Source organism: Lampetra fluviatilis, chromosome 16, assembly GCF_964198595.1.
Source record: "Lampetra fluviatilis chromosome 16, kcLamFluv1.1, whole genome shotgun sequence".
NCBI lineage: Eukaryota > Metazoa > Chordata > Hyperoartia > Petromyzontiformes > Petromyzontidae > Lampetra > Lampetra fluviatilis.
This window is the reverse complement of record NC_136290.1, coordinates 10,048,350-10,076,003: the sequence shown is the minus strand read 5'-3', so window position 1 is coordinate 10,076,003 and position 27,654 is coordinate 10,048,350. Positions and strand designations below refer to the sequence as shown.

Below are 27,654 nucleotides of genomic sequence, written 5' to 3'. Positions count from 1 at the left end.
CGCGTGTTTGTACGGCATTGCGTCTGACGACGACTCGCTCCATGTGCTAGGCAAAAGCTTCGAAGAATTTCAATTCCTGAATGAGCTCCCAGGACGTGGAGTGAAACGTCAGACGTCATGCAAAGCAAGACGCAGTGCAACCCAAAAACAATCGTGATAAAATAATTGATTTCTGATGTTTTCTTTGAAAATACAAGTTTATACTGTAAAAAAATGCTAATATACTCGTGTATTTTTTCCATAATTTAATTGAAACAGTCTTAATCACATCATATATGCTGGATTTACTGATTAATATCATTTACGTACAAGCATTGTTTCTCTGTATTTCTAAAATCTTTCTATACGCGTTGTCGTTGCAAGTAATATCTAAAAGTATGTGCAAAGCTACATTTTTCGACATTATCATGTGATCTATCAAGATTTGAAAAAAGGTCCAGAACATGGACTTTTACAACCAAAATAGATTCTCACGTGTCATGTCAAGTGCATTCAAAATACATAGTAGATGGAAGAAAATGAACCGCGCTACATTCAGTTGAAGACAATTGAAAATAATATACCTCATGATATTGTTCAGAACACACAGGCATAGTTTATTAGTTCCAGCAATCTTTCCTCCAAAAAAATATTCAGTGGCAAAAAAAATACATTCAAACTGCCCTGGGAAGACTGCTTTCATATCAACAATGCTTCGTTCTCTCGTCCACAACTTTGAGACACCAACGCGATGCCTTGCGTTCGCAAACCGTCGCAGGCTTCGAAGAGTCCAGTGACGTGCACTGTGCTACCCCGACCTTCCACAAACTTTCAAGGCACTGTGGTATTTGTGCTTGGTGCCCAGTCGGGATACGTATTCAGGTCAAACAAGGGGATGCCCCAGGTGAAGATGCCCAACATGACCACCAAGACTCCGATGATGTTAATCCCCAAGCCGACCTTCATCTGGGGGTGGGAAGGAGAGAGCGGGGGGGGGGGTTGGGAGCAGGGCGGGGGGTGTAAATTAATTAAAATGAGATTGGTCGAAGTTTTGTTTCAACAACGTTTTCACCTTTGGCTGGAACAATGTAGACGTTGATAATTGGTTTTTTACCTTTCTATCTGGCAACAAAACTGACACCTTTTTACAAGGAGTCATGTTTGCATAGACCACAATACCTGCAGTCATAATGCAAACAAAAAAACACAACTTTGATAATGTGCACTGTCCTTGAAGTTGATTGGTCCACACCCGAGACAGCTTTCCTTAGAGCCTCGTCTCACATGGGTTGGACCAGATGACGCCAAAAGGTGCACATTATCAGAGTTATGTTTTTTGTTTGCATTATGACTGCAGGTATTGTGGTCTATGCAAACATGACTCCTTGTAAAAAGGTGTCAGTTTTGTTGCCAGATAGAAGGGTAAAAAAACAGTTATCATATTTTTACTGGCAAATGAGGTTCCAATAATGTAGACGTTAACAAGGTATGGTCATCGTCTTTGTTCACGCAAGTCACGCACACAAAATGGCCGACGCTGAGAAAGGTATGTATTTGAAATGGCAACTCGCGTGTGTTAGTTAATGTACTTTTGCCGTATTCTCGGGAATAAGAGTGTGACCCTCTGACAAGTCGCGTGTGTGACTGCCGACGGTGTTTGTGTGACACGAGTTCCACGTGTCAGCAAGGACATTTAGGCTGCCATCGGTCACTCTCTCGAACAAGTGAATTCCTCTGTCAAATAAGTAACCCAATGATGTCAATCAATGAGGAACCGAATGGGAAATGATTGATGATTATGTATTTAGGGATGTTGAGTGTATTTGTTTAAATTTATAAGTGTTTGAAGTCCTGGAGTTGACATTGTTTGCCTGGTGCCTTAAATGTTGGGCCGCATGGATTCATAGAAATGGTGATGATATTAGTTATAACCTAAATATTATTGTGGTTCAATAAAATGAATGTTGTAACACTTAACTGATTAGTATTAGGCCTTATCATTAGAATACTTAGAGCAAAGTGTCCAGTCATGTGCTGATTGGTGTCATTATTTATTTTTTGCACAAATAAAATAGGTAAATGTTGTGGGTTTACTCTCCAACACACCGGTGTGCTGGACTAGTAACGAATTGGCATGTTCTGGTTACGTGACAAATCTTACTAATTGGCTGTGTCGGGTGGTGGCGGGTTTAACGACACATTTATATTTATGCAATCTAACCCAAAAAAACTCTTATGGATAATATTGGTCGCAAAAACCTACATGTTGAACCAAAATAGGTATATTGTAGTGTAAAGAATGTATGCCAGAATTGTGGGGTACAGATTAAATTTGCAAATCAATAGTTTACCACTGTGAGGCCTGTAGAATCTATAGTGGTCACACATATAACACATGTGGATTGGAAATCATGTGTTCTTACAATCCATGATTTTACGCATTTACCATCCTTAGGCTAGACATTCATGTTAATTCGTGACCAAATGTCTTTATTAAAGCACTATAGCACTGTTTTGTGCAAGGTGTTATTGCATGCGAACCAAAGTCCGACCTTTATGGTCCAAGTGGAAAATAGAGTTTTGCGACTGAGCAATTACATCTAAAATTAAGTGGATCGGAGACAACGTGTTCGCGTACTATCTAACCAAAACTTTGCCATCCTGGTTAGCACAATAAGTTAACAAATCGATTAGCACGGCTGGCTACGTATGGTGTGAGAGACATTCAACATACATGAAGACTAATTTAAAATAAAAATTCACATACTGGACTGACCAACTTGACAAAACGTTGACACGTCTCTTACCATGTCGGTGACTTTGAGGTGCCCGTATGTAAATACGATGGCATTCGGCGGGTTGGAGACGGGGAGGAGAAAGGCGAAGGAGGTGGAGATGGTGGCAGGAATCAAGATGAACAGTGGGTTCACTTGAATGGCCTCTGCCTGCAGGGAGGGACGTGCATCATTAGACGGTGCTGAAACAGCAGCTGCAACAGCTTATCGTGCAACAGGCCACGTGGTCACACAGGGGTGCAAATGAAGGTGCATCTCTGCAATTTCTTGCTCAAGCCACCGCCGGCAGAAGAGCTTCCACTCGACCAGTGGTTCTGAACCTGGGGTGCATGCACCCTCTGGGTGTGCGAGATGCCCTTTCTGTGAACCAAAGGGGTGCAGGCTGCAGTAGCGGTTAAGAACCACTGCACTAGAGGGAGCGCTGGAGGGTATTTTTGGCCTGCTCTTCCACGTTGGCCAGCTATATCGGAATAGGCAGAAGCGCCCACCACATGCGACCTGCCAAAACCCATTAAATGTAACACGATACACAGAGTAGCTAAATCAAACACACGCGATATGGAAGAGTAATTGGTTTTAAATTAAAGTATTTTGGTTATAAACCCCCGTGTAAAAGCCAAGACTTTTATGTATTTTTAATGATTCTTTGTACTTTTTCCCCAATCTTATTCTGATCGTGCTACCCACATCATCGCGTAAGATAAAGCATCCATTATGATTGCTTGCAGAGCAATGCAATCCTTTATTTTAGAGTACAGCCCACGAAAGTGGATCCCACAGAGCTACCTCTGAGATCCTTTGAAATAACCTCTGTTCCACACAGTAGGGGGTAGAACTTTTCCCTTCGCTCTGCCACTGAGAATAATGTTCATTGCATGACGATCAAACCAATGTAACGTTCAGGACAGGAATTTAGCGATATTAAGCGAAGAACCAATTTAACGTCATGTTTTTTGTGTCCAGTCATTGTTCACTTGGCTGAAACCATTCGAACCCACGATCTCAGTGGTGAAAGCTCAACGCTCTGACTCCCAAGTCACCCGCATTTTGGCTTCATAATACTTCAACATACAACCTTTGGCCTGCTCTACTCTACGCACTGGCTGCACATGAATTGTCGTTATACGCTGGCATAGAGTTGAACTTGTGTTTAACGCACCAAACTGGAGAGGATGGGCAGAAACAGGGTGATGGTGGCAGGGTTGCTGGCCACCTCAGTGACAGTGGTGACCAAGAGACAGGTCAGGAGGATGATCAGCCACACGGGCATGGTGTTTAGAGACACGAGCTTGCTCCCAATCCACTCTGATAGCCCTGACACCTGTACGGAGAAACAAATAAACAACAGAGGCAGCACACTTCATTAGTCTCCTCCGCCAACTTTCCGATTCACTTTTACATTCAAATAAATGCCATTCATTCGAATGAAAGCCATCTCGAGAGAAAAAAATCTATCGGATGGGTATGAAAAAAAAATGTATTTAGAGCCTTTGGCAATCCAACCGATGGATGAAGACCTCGTTCCAACGTGCCAGTTGTGGAAGTTGTTTAGCAAACACAGTACTTCACCACGCTCGCTCATGGGCATTTTGGGAAGGAGGATGGATGGCCAAGGATCGGTTCAGATATAATCTGGCACTGATTTTAGCTGTGGCTGACAATTGAACTTAGGTTGCTGGGTTCATTTTGAAAAATTGTATACATCCTCCGAACAAGCGCCCTCCACTCGTGAACAAGATAAGCAAGTACATTATATTCTGTTAAATTAAAGCGTTTAGAAGACAGCGAATGCGTTTCAAGTATAATTAAACTACACAATTGATTGCTTTCAATTACGGACACTAATAATTGGAAGCCTATTGTAAAAACAACACATAAATCACAGCACATGGCACTACCAAGAGAACCAATTGCGGCACGTCACTCAACTTATTCTCCGTAAATAACTCTGTTCTTCAATCCCAAATTATAGCAGCTGGAGTGTCCCGAGAGTAAAAACTCAATCGGTCACACTCTCATCCAGACACTGGGCTGCTTCAAACATGGAACGATCTCCCAGACACACAAACGTATTCCGCCAGTCTCAACTTATTTAAATCTTAAATCAGAACAATTTCCGACAATATTTGCAACTGTTACGGCTAGGGTACACTCTATATGAACTGGTGGTGTGCATCATTACATTATCTGTGGCATCGTTGTTGTGCTTGACTGCAGTGCAAAGCTGTATTGGTTACAGATTTTTTAAGAATAATAATTAACATTTATTTGTAAGGTGCCTTCCATCAATGTCTCAAAGCGCCTTGTAAGAATACGGATAAGCCAAGAGAGAAGGAGAAGCTAAATAGATAAAATTACTTAAGAAAATAAATTTTAAGACGACACTTACAAATATCCACATTGTCGGATAAACGTTTGTATCCAATCATTACGTATTTGCTGCCGATGTTTCAAATGGACTAATCCCGGACAGCACTTGCACGTGAGATGTTTCATCTCAAGCTATTGCCCGAGCGAAATATTTGAATGCATCATAGCATCCGATGGGCGTCGCTCACCTCACTGCCCCTTGCCAGGGCGAATCCTCCTCCGACGAGGAAGGCCACCTCCCAGGGCATGCAGCGCTGAAAGTCCTTCCATGAGATCATGGGCGTGAAGGAGGAATCGGAGCGGGCCTCTCCACCCGTCTCGACTGAAACGCGTCGGCAAAGAAAGACACACACACCCGTAAAGTCACGAATCACAATAATAGCAAGAGCACATTTGGTAGTCACTCCGTTCGTATAGGCGCGAGGCTATCAGGAAAGCACCATGTTTCACAGGCGATGATCGTCTTTCGGTTGGGGGGCGATGTTGCTTCGGAAGCTTTTCCCAATTATATAATTTGCCGGTAATCTTTCATATTTCGCAAAAGTTTGGACTGTGAAGCCAGCATATGCGGCCGACCCCTTTTTTTATTGTTCAATGGAAACCAAATGGTGCGTGCTTATAGTTAACACAACGACAGTAATAACCATGGTGGGTTCGAACAGTAAAACTTTTCCACCAAGCGACGAACACACGATCGTTCATGAAAGTCATTGTAAATATTTTCGTGAAACTTTTATAATCCTGCTTGCAAAACTAGAAGCCATTACAATATCAAAATAGTTTGTTTGAATTAAGCTTTTGTGGTGCGAATGGAGTTATTGCCATGACAACTTTCTTTATTGCTTATACAATAAAATATGGTTATGAAGATTTATTCTAAAGCAGCAATCATGTCCATCAGGCCTCATTAGCATGCTAAACTCAGCTGTGAATGACTTTCAAAGTATTATATAACATGAGCAAAGAGACTCAGAATATACCAATGTAAGCGTATTGCTCTATTTCAGTGCTATACAAGTTTCCCTCGCTCTCTGCGGGTTCGGTTTGCGTGATTTGCCCACATGCGGCTCACCTATTTCTACCTAAAATGCGCTACATGCCATTTTAATTCACTCATGTGCGACTGTGTGTGTGTACTGTGTGTGTACTGTCTGTGTGTACAGTAGAACCCCTCTTAACGACCACCCCTGTTAACGACAAATCGCTTAACGACGGGCCTCCATCGAGCCCAATGTGTAGTGTATAGTAGTGTAGTGTATAGTGTAGTGTATAGTAGTGCATAGTGTAGTGTATAGTAGTGTAGTGTATAGTAGTGTATAGTGTAGTGTATAGTAGTGTAGTGTATAGTGTAGTGTATAGTAGTGTATAGTGTAGTGTATAGTAGTGTAGTGTATAGTAGTGTAGTATATAGTGTAGTGTATAGTGTAGTGTATAGTAGTGTAGTGTATAGTGTAGTGTATAGTAGTGTATAGTGTAGTGTATAGTAGTGTAGTGTATAGTAGTGTATAGTGTAGTGTATAGTAGTGTAGTGTATAGTGTAGTGTATAGTAGTGTATAGTGTAGTGTATAGTAGTGTAGTGTATAGTAGTGTAGTGTATAGTAGTGTAGTATATAGTGTAGTGTATAGTGTAGTGTATAGTAGTGTAGTGTATAGTGTAGTACTGTGTGTACTATGTGTGTATACTGTGTGTGTACTGTGTGTGCTGCGTGTGTACTGTGTGTGTACTGTGTGTACTATGTGTGTGCTGTGTGTGTACTGTGTGTGTGTACTATTTGTGTACTGTGTGTACTATGTGTGTGCTGTGTGTGTACTGTGTGTGTGTACTATTTGTGTACTGTGTGTGTACTGTGTGTGTGTACTGTATGTACTGTGTGCGCTAGTGGGCAGGCTGCTGTCTCCTGTGGTTTCGCTTTGTGCGCCATTTTTTTGGGAACTCGCAGAGCGGGGGAAACCATCAACATTGGGTTTTTTTCCCTTTGGTCATTCTGGTGACCCAGGTGACCCCTGCGAGGCGGACGGTCGCGTTAAAAACACGCAGCTGATTTATGGCTGGGCGTGACTGCCGGCGGAACATCGCACCTATGTTTTTGTAATAGAGTTCACGTCTCTTGGACGCCGGAGTTGGAGGCACACGGGTTTTATTCACACAGCACGGTTCTGGCATACAACACTAGAGGGGGTGTCGGCCCCTCACCCGGCTAGCTGGGGATACACGCGCTAGCTACTTCCTAGCCTGCCTCCTAGTCCTCCTCTAACGGGCTAGGGGAGGCTATCTGGCCCGACGCTGGTAAGTCGGGCCCGGTACCCTGAGTCCCAGACCAGCGCTGACAAGAGCACCGGCTCTGGATCTCGGGACCACGCCGCTGGCTCGGTCCTGTTCGGCCCTGATAAGGACGGCGAACCAGGGGAGTCCAGGGCTCTAGCTAAGACGTCTTCAGTCTTCACTGGTTAGCTTAACAAGAACCCCGAGCCCTCCGATACATCCCCTTTTTTACCCAACCCCCCGCTGAGGGGTGGGGCCCCCCTGGGGTGGGGCCCCCCCGGGGTGCCTGGCGCGGACGTCGTAGAGAGCACCTCCCCGTGCACTCACGTAGCCCCGCCCACTGTGTTTGTTTGCCATAAGCTGCCATGCATAATGGGCTCTCTCTCTAACACCCCTACATCTTCATGCCGTCAGATCGCTCTCCAACACACACCGGGTGCTGTGGCTGCAGCAGTGACAACTTTTATTGGTTGGCCGTGTCGGGTAGAGGAGGGTTTTGCGACAGGCAGCATTTATTTTTACGTGATCTGACCCCCCCCCCCCCCCCCCGTCTATTACAAGACGGTGCAGGTTTCTTGAGTTCTCACCCCCCCCCCCCCAGGTTAAACAAAAGTAAGCTACTGAAACAGCAACAGCGTGAGGGAGCAATTGCAATGCGAGGCTTGCCATTTCCTGCGTATCCGCAGAGCATGAATCGTGGCGGCATCTGAGGGATGATGAAAAGCAGGAAGCCAAGAAGGAGGGCCGGAGTGGCATCTCCCTGATATCCTTTCCTGAAAGTACAGAAACCATCGCATTCATAGATTATACAAACTCGTAGAAACTCCACGTGAAAGCAAAGACTCTGGTGTGTTTAAGTTGGATGTAATATCGGTTTTTTTTCTTTTTCGTCAAATTATCCCAACTTTAATCCCGACTGTGCCATCGGCGTCACGTCTTGCGATGGAACCTTCGTTCCGATTCCACGGAAGCGGATATCGCAAAGCTACCTCTGAGATCCCTGCGATTGATGTCTGTTCCACTTAGCATGAGGCAGCAGTTTCCCCACCTGATCCGCATATGACAGTAATGTTCACCGCTCGTTTTATGCCCGTGAATTTATATTTTTTTAATAAAGATTACCGACGTGTCAGCCAATACAAACCCGAAACTCGTCATGATTTTCTTTGCAGTGTGTAAATAGAGCAGGAATATTCGTTGTCATCCTTTTATAAATAGAACTAGGAAAATTACCCGTCGGGATGCTTTTTATCAACTGCAGAGGATCACAATCAACATATTTATACTGGAGGAACACGATGAACTACACTGTCCAGTTCAGCACAAAACCCCCCAAAAAACATTGCACCTTGCTTATAGAAAGCAAAGGTCAGAATGTTTTGCTCGCAGATTTTACCACCTCCACAGTTATGCTGTCGTAACCACAAGTGACTCAGCTGTCCCCTGAGTTATTTTTACGTTGTTCTACTATGGCGCACCGTGGTTCAACCGGTGGTTGACCTGACTTCGAATGCCGATCACCACGACGAACTTCGGTGGGCAAGTGGCATGTGAATCGGTGCCAGGAACTCCCTTCGCCAACCCCACTGACCAGAGTGGCAACAACCACTCCCGACATGGCACCCGGGAGGTCTTCATCCAGCAATTAATTAATTGATGGAATATGCATTAATATTTACACGAAGACAATGAAATCCCACCCACTGTGATTATTTGACACGCAGCTGTAGATTCTCACGGTGGCCCAAATTGACAACGGGCTCAAGGCGCAATGAATGTTCTAAATTAGAGGAGACGTACGGTCCAATGACGGAGGCCCAGCCGGGCATGAAGCCCGGTTCACGCGTGAACCACAGGATGGCCATCAACAGAAAGATGATCGCAGCCACCACCTCTTGATAGCTGCATTCAATCAAGACACCAGCAGCTCACAGTCAGCCTCAAATATGGACAAACTCGCCCATTAACATCACTCATCGCACTCCTCGGAGCTCAAACGTGTGTTGCTTCACCACGCGGCAAGTTACTTATTTACATATTTTTCTCCCCGGGGACACTGTGACATTTTCCTAAGGGTGTTGTATTTTTTTTTACAATTTAGATTTCTGACCAAAGGCACAAAGGCCAATACGGGAGTAAAGATAACAAGAGTTCAACCCTTGCAATTGCTTGTTCACGCCACCGCTGGGTGAAGGACCTCCACGACAGGAAGCTCCAGAGAGCTCGTCTAGAAGGCGCCTGGCCTACTCTCCCACACTGGCGAAACGTCTTGGATGATGGGGGCGGGGGGGGGGGCGGTTACCCGTACTCTACTCAACCACACGTGACCTACCGATCGACTGCTGGGTGGACAGAGGCAGGACATTGTTTGAAACTTGCCCCATCGTTTCAAATCAAATTGGCGAACCCTGAATTGGAAGTCCAATATGCGAACCATTATACCACGGCAACTTGCATTGTTCGTATAGCATTCGGGAGCTAACACACCCTTCTTTGATTTGGCACGAGTGCAAAAATCGTGCGGCGAGAGGAACGGAGGAGGAAGAGGAATTGATCGTCCCGCAGTACATTTTGCCGCACACAGCATGGGTGAGATGAGACCGTCAAATCGACGCCACACCGTCCCTCACGAGGACCGAGGCATCAAAGTGTGAAGTTCACAAGAGCGACGGCTGTGCTCGTAGCGATAAGAGTAATAAGATGGGAGTGAATCAAAATGAAGTAAAGCTTTCGACCGATTGCCTTTGGCCGCCCGGCATATACAATTCGCTGTACGCGCAAGTGTGCGCTAGCAGATAAAGTGTACGGGTTTAACGATGGATTATGAGGGATTTATAGTTCAATAGGTTGGAAGTTGTGTCTCTCCGTGAACGATGCCCACTTTGATAAGTTAAGGATATCAAGTCAGGTAACAACTCTTTCATATGCTGCTTTTAATGCATGTAGCCAGCTCATGACGATCCGGTGTCCACTGCACATTTCGTCATTTGTTTCCTCTTCCCTCTGTCTTGTGTCAATATGCTCAAGTCCAGGAAGTGGACATTCAGGGAAGTCATTCATTTTGTCGACAAGCCACACAATTACGTGAACGCATCTTCACATCCACATGGCTAAATGTTCCAGCTCTTTAATGACAACAATTCTTTCTAGATTTGAAGCTTTTGTGACTGCAAGGATTCATATTCTTAGGTTTTTTCGGTAAAGTCACGTACACCTCACAAAAATAATATTCAGGGCCTACCTTGGCTCCTCCCACCCTCAACCAGTATATATACAAGGACTGTTTTCTTGGAATTTCTCTCACTTGATACAGCTATCGTGCTGTGACGGTTCCACCTGAAGACGGAAGCTTGTGTTGCTTCCGAAACCTCGTGATTTTTATTTTATTTTACTTTTATTAATTTTACTTTTTTACCTAAGTGACTTTACCGAAAAAACCTAAGAATATGACAACAATTTTGTATAATGTGTGCCACAGCCTCACCTGAAGGGACCGAGCTGCTGATATTCCTTCTTGATGACAGCTTCCGCGGCCAATTCCTTTTCGGTTTTTGCGCATTTGAACATGTGCGTAAAGCTACGAAAACGACGTGGGAAAAAAAATAAAGAGATTATCAGACGATTCCCCCCCCCACCCCTTCCTCAGGTGACCGCGGAAATAATCACCGGCACATTGACTGCGGATAGTTTTGCAGCACGACTTTGCGCCGCGTCTCAACTTACTTGAAGCCGAGGAAGATGATGTGCATCCAGACCCAGCTGAGAATGAGGATGATGAACGAAATTGGCAATGAGAAGCTAATCCAGGAGGTAAAGTTAATGCAGTCGCATCCCGGGTAACGTCTGCAAGTGAAAAGTAAAAACAAAGAGGTGTGCATTAATGTTTGGGGGGGTTCTCTTATTTAAAGCACAGTCAAGTCAGAAAAAATAAACTTTCAGAATATAGATAATAAATAACGTTTTTGAAAATCATTGTTTTTTTATATAGATTTGTTTTGCTATTCACCATTTAACAAATTTCTATTAAACTAATGAGTTTGACAGGCGAAGAACATCCACGTAATGACGTCTTCAAAATGTTTGTGTTACGTCGGGTAAGGGCCCCATTGTGCTAAGAAGAAGCTATTTTTCAATGGCGACCCAGCCAAAGCAGCAGCAAGCACGTTACGTGGGAAGGGAGGGTCTCCAGGGGCTGCTTAGAACAAAATCACGGTCATGTTTTACATCTAGAACTATGTGCATACGCTTATGAGGCATTCGATCAATTGCAGCGATGTGGGGTCGCGATTTAAAAGCTGATTCGTTGTCACGTGTTATTGCCTCATTTGTATTCTCTTTCACGTGATCTCACTTGCTGCATCTCGTTGGTTCCATGAGGCAAACGTACCTTTTGATATAATTTGCAACATTTTTAACTAATCGATGATGACACACAATAACCGATGCATGTATTGTGAGGATAAGAATCTATTTTAATTGAATTGATTAATTGTTACATGCCTAATATAGCATTCATATAATGACTGTCTTCCATAATGATAACTAATAAACATGTATTTTTTATTTCGTGATTCCAGTGTCTTGATGTGGAAATAATCAAAAGTAAATTACTTGAAAGTGCATGGTCTCCTGCCAAATACTGGGCAACGTAATTTGTGTAACGTATTTACAGGTAAATCATAATTTTGGATATTTCAACAAATTAATTGGGCAGGTTTCGCTCAAGAAAGATGTGTGGGGTCAGTATTCTCACCCTAAAAGTGAATGTAGATGCACAGTAGAACTCCTCTTACGCGCCGTGATGTGAGGGACTAACATTGTTTATCCTATTCTATGCGATGTGATGTGTAAATTGACTCCACTCATGGACAAAACAAATCATGGCTAATAGGACGGCATTGCCAATGATCTCCACTTATCTAAAAAAAATTCTTTGATGCCGTACAAAAAAAAAATTGCGTAAACAACCCACGCATGATCGGATACATTTTTCACGCGACTCCTCTTTATCCACGACAAACTTGTCGACAAACGAAATCCATTCCGAATTCAGGACGGCACAAAACCGCGGACAACCGCGGAAGGACAACGAGGAAAACTAGGGCTGGCGCGCAGACAAGAGGAGTTCTCCCGTGTCTGTGTTGGTGTCTGTGTTTGTGTCTGTGTTGGTGTCTGTGTTGGTGTCTGTGTTGGTGTCTGTGTTGGTGTCTGTGTTGGTGTCTGTGTTGGTGTCTGTGTTGGTGTCTGTGTTGGTGTCTGTGTTGGTGTCCGCGCGGAGCCGAGTGTCGCCCGTACGTGTTAAACTGCTCGGCGAAGATGAGGTTGGTGGAGGTGCCCGTGATGGTGGTGATCCCGCCGATGGTGGAGGCATACGCCACGCACAGCGACAGCGACTTGCACAGCATCTGCTGGCTCTCCGAGTGGTATCGGCTCGGCACCGCAGGGGCCTCCACGTCTCCTTCCACCTTCTGCGGGCGACGACGTCGTGAGAATAATCGTGATTTACAACTCGAGATAATCGTTGAGCTGCTCGTCGCGGAGAATCTTCTCGAGATGTCGCGTATGTGTGTATGTTTTTGACTTAAAACTTCCGTGACTGCAGGAATTTCGGTAAAATCACGTAGATATGAAAAAAAATAACAATCAAATGATAAAAATGAAAATAAAGTGAATACAAATTTATAAAAAATATCACGACGTTTCGATCGCAACACAAGCGGTCGCCATCAGGAACCTTTGTGTCGCGATCGAAACGTTGTGATATTTGTATTCTTTTTTATTCACTTTATTTTTATTATTATTTTTATTTTTCATATCTACGTGACTTTACCGAAAGAACTCTAGAATATGTATGCATTCGCGTTTATGCGCTGTGTAGTTTCGTCTCGAACTAGGATGCGTTTCTGAGACAGGATCCTTGCCTGTAAACATTGGTTCAAGCAAGCCTGGGTCTGCTGGTGAGATAATTAATGTGGAAACTGCTGTCGAGTTTGCTCGTGTTGCATCATGTTGCTCATGCGATGCATTTCTCAATTAGGTATGAGTGTCATTCTCATAGTGCAAGGCTATCACCATAGCGTTATGTTTCGCAGATGGATTTCGTCTGCCAGTCGGGGGGGGGGGAGGCAATGTTGCTATGAAGTTTTACCCAACTAGTTAAAAATTACTAATTTGGCAAAACGCATAGAATGTGTCTCTCCCTTACAGAGGTCACGCGATCACTCTAAAGACGCGTGGCAGCGTGATGACACTTGTGCCTCACGCAAGAAGGACACAGGTTCAATGCCTGCCTGGGGTGCCTTTATAAGTGGAGTTTCTATGTTTTCCTCCAGTTCTGCACGCGTTTCCCTCCACGTGCTCCGGTCTCCTCCCAAAGCTAACACACAACACTGCAGTTGATGTTGGACAAACATCCTCAATGCAAGGCCCTCCTTTAAAAATGCCTCTGAACTCAGTGTGGCTTTCCTGAGTAAGTAATTGTTGTTGTTGTTGTGATATTACGATGAAGACATCAGACCCGCGGGGCTTCAAACGAGACGCTACTGACAGGTGTGTACATAACGCCGCGGTGCGTTAACAGCGACGCGTCTGCTTCGCGTTGGCAGCGCATCAGTGCAATGATTGGGTCTACCATTCGCTGTCAGCTTCTCAGAGTCATGTGCCGCAATTGCACGGCTCACGCGAACACTGTCGTCATCACACCTCTTTAGCCATTATGTGCACAACATTACAGGCCAGATCTACAATTACGGGGGGGGGGGGGGGGGGGACCATTTGTAACTGAAATGCAGAGAGTTAAAAAAAAAAGTCCACCTACACAACGTCGGTTAACAAGGCTTCCTTCGAGAAATAAAACCACGGACGTTCTTGCATTGTGAAAAAAAAAAATTACGAAATCAATTTTCGTAGAAAATTACGACACACTCGTTTACTAAGTTAAGTTAGGTATACTTACAATTGATCCTACAGTGCTGCACACCTCTCCGTTGACAACCTGAAAGAAATGACATTCATCGTCATCATCAGTCGTGCTCTATCTACTGCTGCGCAACAATATGACCAAGTCACACACGGCACAAATCTCACAATGCTGCGAAGCGATGAAGCCACCTGGTGCCCATTCTAGATTTGAAGCTTTCGTGACTGCAAGGATTCATATTCTTAGGTTTTTTCGGTAAAGTCACGTAGGTAAAAATTTTTAATTAATAAAAGTAAAATAAAAATAAAATAAAAATCACGACGTTTCGGAGGCAACACAAGCTTCCATCTTCAGGTGGAACCGTCACAGCACGATAGCTGTATCAAGTGAGAGGACTCAGGTGAAGAACAGGACTGTCTGAAAGACAGCGTCCGAATGAGCACCACCATGCTTGGCAGCGTATATTTAAGCTGGGGTTAGAGGAGGAGAGCGCCTTCCCTTCTACGTGACTTTACCGAAAGAACGAAGAAGATGAATCCCTGCAGTCACGAAAGCTTTAAATCGAAACGTTACACAGTTGTTAAATTGTTTTGTTCACCTTTTGCATCTGAACCGCATATGCCATAGCGGGTAGTATATGCCGATTAACAAAAAGTGCCATGCGTAAGGGGTCGTCCATAAATGACGTCACGCGATTTTGGACGATTTTTGACCCCCCCCCCTCGTCACAGCGTCACAAAAAGTCACGACCCCCCATCAAATATGACGTCACAAAGCCCTGCCCCCCCCCCCCCAAAAAAAAATAAAACATGCTTCAAATCGCTTTAAACTATTGTCATTGTAGTGCGTATTTAATGTGGCGCTGCACTCTGATGTTGTAGGAGAAAACATTAATTAAAAAGTCTATTTAATTAAGTAGATCGTGTTGTCTATATTTATTTAAAGTTGCGCATTTTTACGTGACGTCACACATCGTCACAAATGTCTGCCCCCCCCCCCACCCCCAGGTGCGTGACGTCATTTATGGACGGCCCCTAATTCTCTAAACAATTGCAAGTAGCACGTTGGACGGACACAGTTGGGTAAACGGAGCGGGAAAATGTGTACCTCGGAGAGTTGTGGAAAGTGTCCCAGAATGCAGTTTACGAAATCAAAAAAGTTGAACACGAAATAGGTTGGGCTAATTTTTGAGAGCTGAACTTGGTAATAAAAAGTAACGTATCAATGTGCCTAAAAAATAAGTGGTTTTTTTTAATACCAATATTGGGGTAACCTATATTTTTTATTATTAGTTTAATCACGTTGTTTATAATCACGTGACATGTCACATTACTAACGTCTAAAAAATATCTTGCAGTCAAGTAAAACATTTTGATACTATAACGACAGTATTTCTACAGTTACACACTACGTTCACAATAACCACAGCCACTGCTATTGCCCACAATCAGAGTGATGCCATGATAGCGTGACAATAATGACGAAAATAAACAAAACTGCTGAATCTATACGCTTATCTGCAGTTATATGCAATCATAAAGAGGCTGCTTACATAACTCATTAACATTGTGTTGTGACACTGGCATGTGGATTATCATCTGCGTTCTGCACATAAAGTGCAATTGTTTGTTTTTGCTCACTTCTATGCCTCAGATTGACTTTCGTTAACCCGCTGCACTTCGGTTGACCATTTTTGGCGACACGTTTTTATTAACTTTTAGGTAATTTTTGGCGGAACCACGATACGCACCTTTTTGATGTCCGTGTCGCTGTCAAGGGTACAATACTCGACGTCAACTCTGGAAGACAACATGATAACGAAATAACGCTCTGTCAAGATCGCTGACACCGCGGTTGAGATGCGATTTTTTTTTCTTCCTGCAGTCGAGATACAGAGAGCGTCTCTGGACACTGCACAAATTAATTGGGTGGAAATACGGCCACTTCGGAAGCAGCAACACAGAATATAATCATAGCAACAACTGGAAAAGACGTGCATGACAATAGGTAGTGGGCCAAAGGCCACCGGCGCTGCTATAAAATGTGTTATTTTATCAAGCGTCGGAGATGCACAACATCACACACACACATGACCTTGACACTGCATCTGTCTACATTGGGTGGAGTATGGAATACAGTTCACAAAAGGCAGCGCAGGGTGTTCTTAACAAGGCTAAAATGGCACCGAGTGTTAAACCCACGCACAACAACAACTCACAATGAAAATCAAGACCAACAATAACGTAGTATAATGTTCCCAATTATAAATACTTGAATTCGCCGTCGCATTACGGTCTCATAGGGTTGCAGAGGCCACGATTGACCTGTGATGCAAGTATTCAGTGAGGCGTTTTCTAGTTTTTTTACACGGGGGCATGTAAAGTTGAGTAAAGATCATCCAATACGACCAAAACTTCGTGTTTCTGCTCATAAAAAAACTTGTAGATGAAAACAAAACAGTGCTAAAGAGTATTCCCCTTGGCATTTCCCGCCTTACTGGCTGAGGCGCACCCATCTGCCCTCCCATTGCCTTCCGACGACGTCACGCTGTGCATGGCACGTGACATCGTTTCATATAGTGCGGCTCGAATAAATAGTCATTATCGCCAATTAAACAATTCTAAGGACGAAAATACGTTGTAAAACGTTCACAGAATCCATGCATATGCGCGATTTGCATCTTTCTTACCCACACGTCTTCAGCTCGCATTGCGGTAACATGAGCCACCTTTTCTAAATTCCATCACAGACCATGTACTCAATATGCCCGCAGACTATTTGGTCATTTGTCTTTGATCTCATCTGTCAGTCTGACTTTGCGTGACACTGACATACGTTGAACATTTTCCAGGAAGCCCAAGTCTTTTTCTTTTTAAACAAAGGAAGTGATTTCAGTTTACACATATTTACTGGTTGGATTTGTTTCCATCTTGTCGATTTGTTTACGTGAGAAAGAAACGCGAGTTTAAAATACTACAAGAGAATGATGCTGGGAAAAACAACAGCATTCTTCGTAAATGTTGCATTGTGTCCAAAATATAGTACATTTACCTTTCCAACGAATCTTGCATTTCGGTTTCTTGAAATTCTAACTCTGTAAAAAACAAAGATTTGCACGTGTTATTCGCACAGCTTATTACAATACAACACAGAAGCACATGCCTCTAATCCTGCAAGCAGCTGTGAAGCGAGCGTTGGTGATCTCACAATTTTTTTGAAACACCCAAACCTGCTAAGCTCCGAGGTGGCAGGAGATGTAAATACAGAAAGTTGATTGGATCCATTTGTGCGGAGCTCTGACGGTTATTTTAGCACGTAGGATTTTCGCAGACACTCGTAAATCAAGTATGGTATTTTGCATAGGTTGCTTATTCAGCATAGCCCCTTCTAAGACGTCCACAGTAGTGCGTGGGACAAGCTTGAGAGAATAAATGCTTAAGACATGGCCTAAAATAAATGACCAGAGTTTGAGAGCTGTGTCCTTCTCTGCGTGGGTTTCGCCGGGTTCTCCGATTTCCTCCCACGTGTCAAAATAATTGGCCAAACATCCCAATGCAAGATCTCCTTGAACACACATCCTCCGACTATTTAAGGCTCCCTGGACAAACAAAGGGCAATTTTATTCCTCCTCTTATTATTCTTATTCTCATATGAAGTATGTAGATAATATGAACACATAATGTGTCCACAAATACAGTGACTGTGTATAAGGCGTTTATAGTTTCCTTTCATAAATCAAGCACAAGAGCAAATATTACATATTCGATAACGTGTTCTTATTCAGCTATCCATCTATAGGTATCTTGAGTAAGTAATTACAACCAAACAATCATTACATTTGATATGTTTGCCCAGTCTCCAGGTCAGGTCCTGTGCTTTCAAAAAAACATACATGCATTTTGAATAGGGACTTTAAAAAAATGGGGAAAATTGCCCATGGTTTTTGAGCAATAAGAAAAATTACAAATATTTAATCATAATTTACATTTGTTAGGCGCATTTCATCCGTAGATGCTAATATGTCATGTATGGAATGCAGGACATAAACAGAACCTGCAGGGTTATCAGCCAGAACTAGTGGGGAGTTAAGGCCAGTTTAAAGAGGTGAGTTTTCAGAACACACTTAAATATACTCTTTCGTTCTTTCGGTAAAGTCACGTAGAAAATAAAATCAAATAATAGAGTAATTCCTGCAGTCACGAAAGCTTCTAATCTACACTTAAATATCTCCAACGATTCTGATTGTCATTTGCAAAGCGTTCCAAAGATTGGGAGCTGCACTGGCAACAACCCCACGACCCCAGGAACAGAGCCTTGACCTCGGAGTGTTGAGAAAGCGGCGATCTGAAGATATCAGGGACCTCGTTGGAGTCTAAGAAAAAGAGTAGGGCCCAAAGTAGCTCAAGGGGCACCAGAGTTATGAATAAAAATATGGAGGTTCAAATATCAACTCAAATGTAAATTCTGATAAAACCTCAAAAGTGATTTATTTGTTAAAATGCCAATGAATCTCTCTCAGCTCTACCGTGTCTGCATTTCTCTTTTCTCATCTCACAAAATCTCTATTTTTGTTCACATTTCCCTGAACTCATCACATCTATGTTTATTGTCATCTGCATCTCTTTTGTCACTTCACTATGATGTTATAAATTAAACTGAATGCCGACCCCCCACCCAAAAAAAAAATCTGCTTAGGGCCTCTAATGGCCTGGCACCCCATAACAAATAAATCGGTCACCCCCTTTCCCCCCGCTTAGCCGCAGCGCGAGCACAAAACGATGTGCGATGCCGCGTGCGATCGAACGACTTCGCGACGCCGCTTGCCTTCGTCCACGACGGCGGCGTTGACGTGGCAGGAGCCCTCCGCCTCCCCGTGCTCCTGGTTGTCGATAGACGCCTCCGCGTTCATGATCTGCACCAGCATGGCCTCCACGATGGGCATGAGCATGGCCGCCGTGGAAGTGTTGCTCAGCCACATGGAGAGGAACGCGGCCGTCACCATGAAGCCCAGCATGAGCCTGCGCGTCAAAAGCCACGCCGTCCAAATCAAAGGGGGTCAGCGAGCACCGCTCTTCTTTCTCCGTCATGGTGCGCCGGCTGTCTAGAAGGCAACGTGTTTGACCGACGCAGGCTGCAAACTGTTTCGCAGTTGTAGCAGCAGAGTAGATGTTAGCGGAGGTGGGGGCTACACCACTCAAGCGCCATGTGCCCTCAGTAACTCTGGGCTCCTGTTCACCTTGGAACTCGTGCGCTATTGGGCCATGAAGTGACCACATCTCCGCAAACCCAGTGACAGAAACTGAGCCTCTGGAATTACTGTCCGCAGAGATTTCTGTATCCAATGACAAACATTGCTAACCCTGACCATAGTTGTGCTTACCTATTTAGCGGTGTATTACAATTCCCATCTCTTAAGCTTTCAGTAGATTACATATCAACATAAAGTGTGTCACTTGTTTCGTCTTCGCGAAGGGTTAAAGTTTAGGAGTTGAGGTTAGAGTTTAACTGTTAGGGTTTGGAGTTAGGGGTTAGGGACAAGGACAGTTGTGCTTAAAACCACGTTTGTTGTGATGTATCTATGGATACAGTCATCTTAGCCATTGGATGGACGATGCACTTTCGGTTTCTCCCATTCGGATCACGGGAAAAGCACACGGAGCAAAATAATTTCTCAACACTATGAAGAAAACTAGGTATTAACGTTATATGTCGATGGATCAATTCCAAAAATATTGTAATTAAGTTATTGTATGAGCGCATTTACGCATTAAGTTAATGGATACATGTAATTTCAAAAATTTACAGCATGAATTACTGGCACACATTATAAAATACTTATTGCAAAAAATATCTATCTATCTCGAACATCCATGAGAAAGCAATGACCATTTACATCCAGGTAAAAAAGAAACCACACATTTCGAACAGAAACAACGTATCCCACAAATATCTCACTCTGGAGAGTCCACCCATCAAATCTAATTAAATTCTGACACGTCATCTCAGACGCATTGAAGGAACAGGTATAGGCGTGGGTGGACAGAGCATCAGACAGACAGACAGACGTACAGACACACCTCGTGACAGCAAAATCCCTCCGGCCCTCATCAGATGGATTCACATCGGAAGCAGGAATGAACGTGGGTGGACTTTGCAGAAAACGCGATTTTTTGTATATTTTAGTTTTACACCAAAACGCCCCCCCCCCACTCATCCACTTACCAGGCTGGGTTGGAGCCCACGACCATCACCATTCGCAGCGCGATGCGCTTGTGCAGGTTGGCCTTTTCGATGGCAGCTGCCAGGCAGATGACTCCCGTCAGCAACAGGTGGAAATCCTTGAAGTACTCAGCGGCCACCTGCACGAACATAGCAGCAGCGCCAGTGACCGTGAATACGATCAAACGAACGAGGCAACTTCACGCATAGGCAAGGGCACGCAACCGAGGTAGGACCGACAATGACGATGAAACATTGACGAGGTCTCATCCGTGCAGCTCGAACGTCCGGACGCGTTTTGATTGCTCGCGTCACTGCTGTGCATTATTGTCTGGGGTTGCATATTAGTTCGGGAACGGAACACATTATACAGGGTGACAATGATGGCGAACAAGTGGAGACTCTTTGACTTTTTGACGCTATTAACATACATTTGTTATCATGTTACATGGTATTATGTGTTCTTTTTCCAATTAAACCATAGTGGCATATAGGGCTTTAAAAAAAAAAAAGCACCCTGTATATATACATATACAAAGACAAATATCCTCCCGTATAGCCTTAACAGACTGCTGGGGCAAGTGCTGTTAGTAAGCACCTATGAAGGCTGACACGGCGCATGAGAGGGTGGGTGGTCAGCACCACGCCCGGCCGCCTTTTTCTCCCGAGTGGCGATGTTTTACGCACCGCACCGGGTACTCAATTGAGGCCGAGTCGCCCTAGAGGGAGGCGCAGGATCGGTTCAAATAATCGTCACCGGTGTTGACCGTGAGCGGGAATGGAACTCGGGCGGCCAGGTTTGTAGTGCGGCGAACTAACCGCGACACTACTGCACACACACAGACATTTATGACTCCAATACTGCATGAAGGCCTCCCCATGGCCATGCGGTTTATTTACATACTCCACTTTGCTGGGCAACGCAGATTGGTGAAAACACGAATTATACATATGGGAGCATAGCAGTACGGACAGTACAATTGATTTTCTTTCCCATACTCTACCCCCTGCCCATAATGTCGCCAGCCATGCAGCCAAATCACTTGTTATGCACGGTGGTCGCCTATCTAAGCACTATCCAGGTTCAAACCCGCTTAGCTTTTGAGATCTCATGAAATCGGGTGCATTCGGTTCGAGGCATGTAAACACAGTAACTGTAATGTGGAAATGTGTCTGAGAAATTTTACATGCCCGTGTATGCCACAGTAAAAGCATTAAAACAAATACGATACAATAAAACCCTTTAAAATGCGTTCACGACTTTCAAGAATTCGACTGTGTATCAGCCTCATCTGCTTCTAAGCCAAAAGTCAGGTTATTTGCATGGGGTGTACAAGTGTGAACATTAACTATAGTTTGCCTGAGCAGCTACTCTATCCCAATGAAATGCTACTTTAGTCCTTTAGCCTGAGACTCAGTCAGGCTTTCCTGGGTAAATGAGTTATACGGATAGACTCACCCCCTCCATAGGAATGTGGAATTTCCACCACTGACTCTGCAGGGCTGTAAGTGGATTATCACTGCCACAATGTTCATTTCAGCAGGAACTCATTTTGTTTGAGTCTTCTATTGTTATACGAATTCAGGAATGTAATACGTTATTATTGTGATATAATTGAATTATCACATAACAAGGAAGAAAAACCATGCAGAGGCATGGATTCTGCAATGCTTTCCCAGACGATATACAGTAGAACCCCCCTTATAGACCACCCCTGCTAACAACTAATCCCTTAACGACGGTCCTCCATAGAGCCCAATGTGTAGCGTATAGTGTAGTGTATAGTGTAGTGCATAGTGTAGTGTATAGTAGTGTAGTGTATAGTGTAGTGTATAGTAGTGTAGTGTATAGTAGTGTCGTGTATAGTAGTGTCGTGTATAGTAGTGTCGTGTATAGTGTAGTGTATAGTAGTGTAGTGTATAGTGTAGTGTATAGTGTTGTGTATAGTAGTGTAGTGTATAGTGTAGTGTATAGTAGTGTAGTGTATAGTAGTGTAGTGTATAGTAGTGTAGTGTCTCCATAGAGCCCAATGTGTAGTGTATAGTGTAGTGTATGGTAGTGTAATGTATAGTGTAGTGTATAGTAGTGTAGTGTATAGTGTAGTGTATAGTAGTGTCGTGTATAGTAGTGTAGTGTATAGTGTAGTGTATAGTGTTGTGTATAGTAGTGTAGTGCATAGTGTAGTGTATAGTAGTGTAGTGTATAGTAGTGTAGTGCCTCCATAAAGCCCAATGTGTTCGCTTACCGACCATTCCCTTGTTAACGACGGGCTGTTGTAGGTACAGTAAATATTAATGAATGCATTATTTAATAATTTTTTTAATATATGATGCTTTTTATAATGTTGTTAATATCTTTATGTATTAACATCAATAGTTAAAATATTAAAAAGTACGTTTTTTGGGGGGTGAAAAACGGTAACTTTCGATGCTCTCGGAACGAATTAAGCCTCTAACGTGTACAAGCGATACTCGCTTAACGACCAACTCACTTAACGATCGGTTCTGTGGAACCAATCAGTCCAGAGGTGTGGACTCGAGTCATGCGACTTGGACTCGAATCAGACTCGAGTCATGATTTTGATGACTTCAGACTCGACTTGGACTTGCCTCATCTTTGACTCGACTTGACTCGGGACTCGAGAGCAAAGACTTGAGACTTACTTGTGACTTGCACAACAATGACTTTGTCCCACCTCAGAGGTGTGGACTCGAGTCATGCGACTTGGACTCGAGTCAGACTCGAGTCATGATTTTGATGACTTCAGACTCGACTTGGACTTGCCTCATCTTTGACTCGACTTGACTCGGGACTCGAGAGCAAAGACTTGAGACTTACTTGTGACTTGCACAACAATGACTTTGTCCCACCTCAGAGGTGTGGACTCGAGTCATGCGACTTGGACTCGAGTCAGACTCGAGTCATGATTTTGATGACTTCAGACTCGACTTGGACTTGCCTCATCTTTGACTCGACTTGACTCGGGACTCGAGAGCAAAGACTTGAGACTTACTTGTGACTTGCACAACAATGACTTTGTCCCACCTCAGAGGTGTGGACTCGAGTCATGCGACTTGGACTCGAGTCAGACTCGAGTCATGATTTTGATGACTTCAGACTCGACTTGGACTTGCCTCATCTTTGACTCGACTTGACTCGGGACTCGAGAGCAAAGACTTGAGACTTACTTGTGACTTGCACAACAATGACTTTGTCCCACCTCTGCCAATCACTGCCCTGAACAGGGGTTCGACTGTGCGCTTGTACTGCAACGTTTTGTGCGAAACTGTCACACGTCTGAAGCTGCACAACGGGGCCATTGTCAAATGCCACGGCGAACGATTTTATCGTCGATGATTTTTTTGCCGCCGCATCATCGGCGGCCCCCTTCATAAATTTGACCGCTCCAAGTCGTTTCCTTCAGACGTACGGAGCTTAACGCGTTAACGTTTTCCACCTTAGCGGGAAAGCGCTAGTCGGTCATATTCTTAAGTTCGCGTGTGCTCCCGAAACTCCATCGGCACTTGGGCATTTGCTTTATACTCACGCGAGACGTGACATCGAGTAAATATTCTAGATTTGAAGCTTTCGTGACTGTAAGGATCCATACTCTTAGTTTTTTCGTTAAAGTCACGTAGGTAAAATATGAAATTAAAATTAATTTAATTTCGTTTTTTACCTACGGGACTTTACCGTAGGTAAAAAATGAAATTAAAATTAATTTAATTTCATTTTTTACCTACGTGACTTTAACGAAAAAACTAAAAGTATCGAGTAAATAGTGAATGAATAACGACGATAACGATGACGGTGGACACCTGTGAACAAAAAAGAGCTTTACAGCTCATCGGATTTCTCAAGGGCAAATCAAGAAAAATATATCCGATTTAAAAAAAAAAACGTTTGAAGGGTTAACCTCGCTCGACTTGAGGATGCCGAAGAGAGGGAAGAGGAATCCTGGCACCATGGCCGCAGCCCCAAGTGGAACGGCTTCCGAGATCCAGTAGACGGCCGTCACGATGAGGGTGTAGCCACATTGAGCCGCCTGAACGGAGACGCAGCAAAAGAAAGAAGGACCACGGCTCTCATTTGCCACCAAATCTTGGCGGTGACATCACCACGGCGCCTGTGCCAGGCCAGGTGCACTTTGAAGCCAGAGCGATAACAAGCACGGGGGGCACCAGCCACACCCTTCAACTTGGCGAGGGTTCTTATAGGGGCGCCACGGTGGCGAGATGTTAACTCCCTCGCCTGGTATACAGGGGGTCGTGGGTTCAATCCCGACCCAGACGATGCCTGGTGTATATTTGGATTTTGCGTGTTCTCCCCCTGTTTATGTGGATTTTTATCCGGATTCTCCGGGGGTTTAGGAATGAGCGAATGCACGCCAGATTAAGAATTCATGACTCAGTGTGAAAGGTTCAGGTTTGTGAGCACCTACAGAGATGACCGTGACACCTGGCGCATATACTGCACTGAGTATCGGTGGTTGTATTGGTCAGAACAGCTTTGTGACGATCGCATATGCGACGTTGTACTGAGCCAGATAGATAATACTACTTGTATGATAAAGATAATTATAAGCATAATGCATTGGAATTGTGCAGCATTGCTTAATAACTAGACTATAAACACAACATATATTGCCATTCTGAGTAATTTACTATATCTTCTTGGTTCTTTCGGTAAAATCACGTAGAAGGGAAATAATAAAATAATAAAAATAAAACATAATAAAATAATTCTCACGACGTTTCGGCCACAACGCAAGCAGCCGTCCTCAGGTGAAGAACAGGTCTGTCGGAAAGACAGCGTCTGAATGAACACCACCAGGCTTGGCAGCGTATATTTAAGCTGGGTTGGAGGGGGAAGAGCGCCTTTACCGAAAGAACCAAGAAGATGAATCCCTGCAGTCACGAAAGCTTTAAATCGAAATTTTATTGACTATATTTTATGATTACGGACTTTGCAGTCTAATATAAAACTATTTTTACAAACACTTACAACTGCTTTTGACGAAAGTGCATCATGGGCTAAAACTAAACTATTCTTGGTTATTCTCCAGACTACAAATGACCCCAACAGCCATACCCTTGTGCGATAACACTGATAAAGGAACAATACTAATCTCAAAAACCCTCCGAATCAGCACCCTTTGCTAAATGTAGCTAGATATGCTGATAGCAAATTATATTGCATACTATTCTTAAACGTGTAATTTTACCAGGTATGGCCCACTGAGCAATATAGCTCTTATTTTAGAAGCGACCTGGCCACAAATCATAACTCAACGAAGTGGCTTGTCACGTGGAAATGTAATGCAGCCAAATAATCTAAAGGCATGTTCCTAATATGGAGGGAAAAACCGGAGGACCCAGAGAAAAATCCACACGACCACAGGGAGAACTTGCAAAGTCCAAATATATAGGGGCCGGGATCGGGATCGAACCCACGCGTATCCGAGGCGAGGTCGTTAACATATCGTTACCGTGGCGCCTAAGTGAGAACAGAGAGAGCCTCTGGCTTGCTGAAGTTTCTCCGCTTATTTAACTTAACAGGAGCATTAAATGGTTAGAGGTAATTTTACTTTCAGCACAAGTAGGTATTGCATGGACAATGATTGCATTAATAGCCCAGAGGAATGTCCCAAATGTACTGGTACAATGAAGGCAGACAGTGTTTCCCTTCTACTTGAATGCAGAGACCGATCCGATTTGTGTTTGGTCACAAGAGGCCTCACTGTGCCTGCCTTATGAACGACAGCATCTGAGTTGTTGTGGGGCTCTTCTCAAGATGACTGAAATCTTATACATGGCTTCGCAGCATTCATGAGTTTTGAATGATCAGGGACGGTATTATCAGAATGTTGTACTTGCCGATGCACCGTATACATATATAATGTATGTGGTGTGATGGACCGTTGCCCGAAACATCGCCTATATAAGTTTTCCCTGATAAGGCAGCGTTATTGACGAACCCGTTCAGTGTTGTTATTTGTGTTTTGTACCATTGCCAAAGCAGTATCACCAAGGCATTTGTTTGGTTTGTATAATGTAACTCAGCATTGAACAAACCACGGTCATTATTTGTGATGGGCGTGCTTTTAGCCAAATTATATGAAATGTAATTAAAAGTAGAAACAATCGCACGCATGGCTTTATTAAAGTAATCCCTAACATAATTCGACTTATTTTGTCGTTCGTTATATTTTGATCAAAGTACATCTTAATAACATCTTGGCAATGCTCGAAGACTGGAATGCAACCGTGGTAGTGTCTGGATGACGCAATGACCTCATATTAGGACACGAGCAACTTAGAAAAAAAAATGTATTCATAACTCTTATGAAATGTTAATTCTTGGAAAATACAAAAGGTGGTCAAATATGATCAAACGTGATATACGTAGAAATACCCCATATTTGTTGAATCGTTTTGTGCCTTTTGCATAAAATCCAGTTTTAGAAAATGCGTAAAGCGCTGTACAAGTCTAAATACGATTTCAGCATTTCATTCTTAAAATGTATTCACCGCATATTCAGTTATGCACAAATAAGAGTAAATTTGAGTAAATTATGGCATATTTTTTTCCGTTGATACTTTTAAACGTTAAAACTGTGCATGAAGTTGCATAACCGTACACTTAGAACTAAATTGTAAACCTTTTAAAAAATATATATTTTAAACGGTGGCATAAAACCAGTTCGAATGCAAAACAATTCAAGCATACAAAATGACAGACTTTTACATGGGACTTAAACCAGTTGCACCTACCGGTGTTTTGATGGCAAGTGGAAGAGGCAGGAGGAGTAGAGGCGTCAAGACAACGATGAGGAATTTGCGGTACCTCCAAAAGGCACGAAGACAACCCATGGCAGAAGACGTCTGGTTTTTCACTGTGACCTCTCAATACGCCTGCTCAGAGACACCAAGTGTCACTTGAAGGTATGGGACCAGTATGGGCACTCACCGCCGGCTTTATACCAAGATTCGGGGTTAATGAGTAAGCCTAGACCTCCACCCTGAGTTGAATGAGCGTCCAATGTTCCATCCTTGCAGAACCGTCAAAGGACGATGACCCCACTCCGAGACACAGCACCTGAAGATG

At 43.7% G+C, this 27,654-nt stretch overlaps 1 protein-coding gene across 1 annotated transcript; it reads right to left on the bottom strand.

The window, feature by feature from the left end:
- Positions 1–306: 306 nt before the first annotated feature.
- SLC13A1 (solute carrier family 13 member 1) lies at positions 307–27,654 on the bottom strand. Its single transcript, XM_078863684.1, has 16 exons — positions 27,321–27,654; positions 24,464–24,592; positions 20,550–20,686; positions 19,152–19,345; positions 17,379–17,421; positions 16,078–16,126; positions 14,364–14,402; positions 12,704–12,876; positions 11,132–11,251; positions 10,893–10,985; positions 9,209–9,310; positions 8,075–8,181; positions 5,333–5,466; positions 3,934–4,095; positions 2,787–2,924; positions 307–945 (listed from the first exon to the last, which is right to left on the bottom strand). The coding sequence occupies exons 1-16, from the start codon at positions 27,417–27,419 to the stop codon at positions 811–813; spliced, it is 1,854 nt and encodes a 617-aa protein (XP_078719810.1). The 5' UTR covers positions 27,420–27,654; the 3' UTR covers positions 307–810.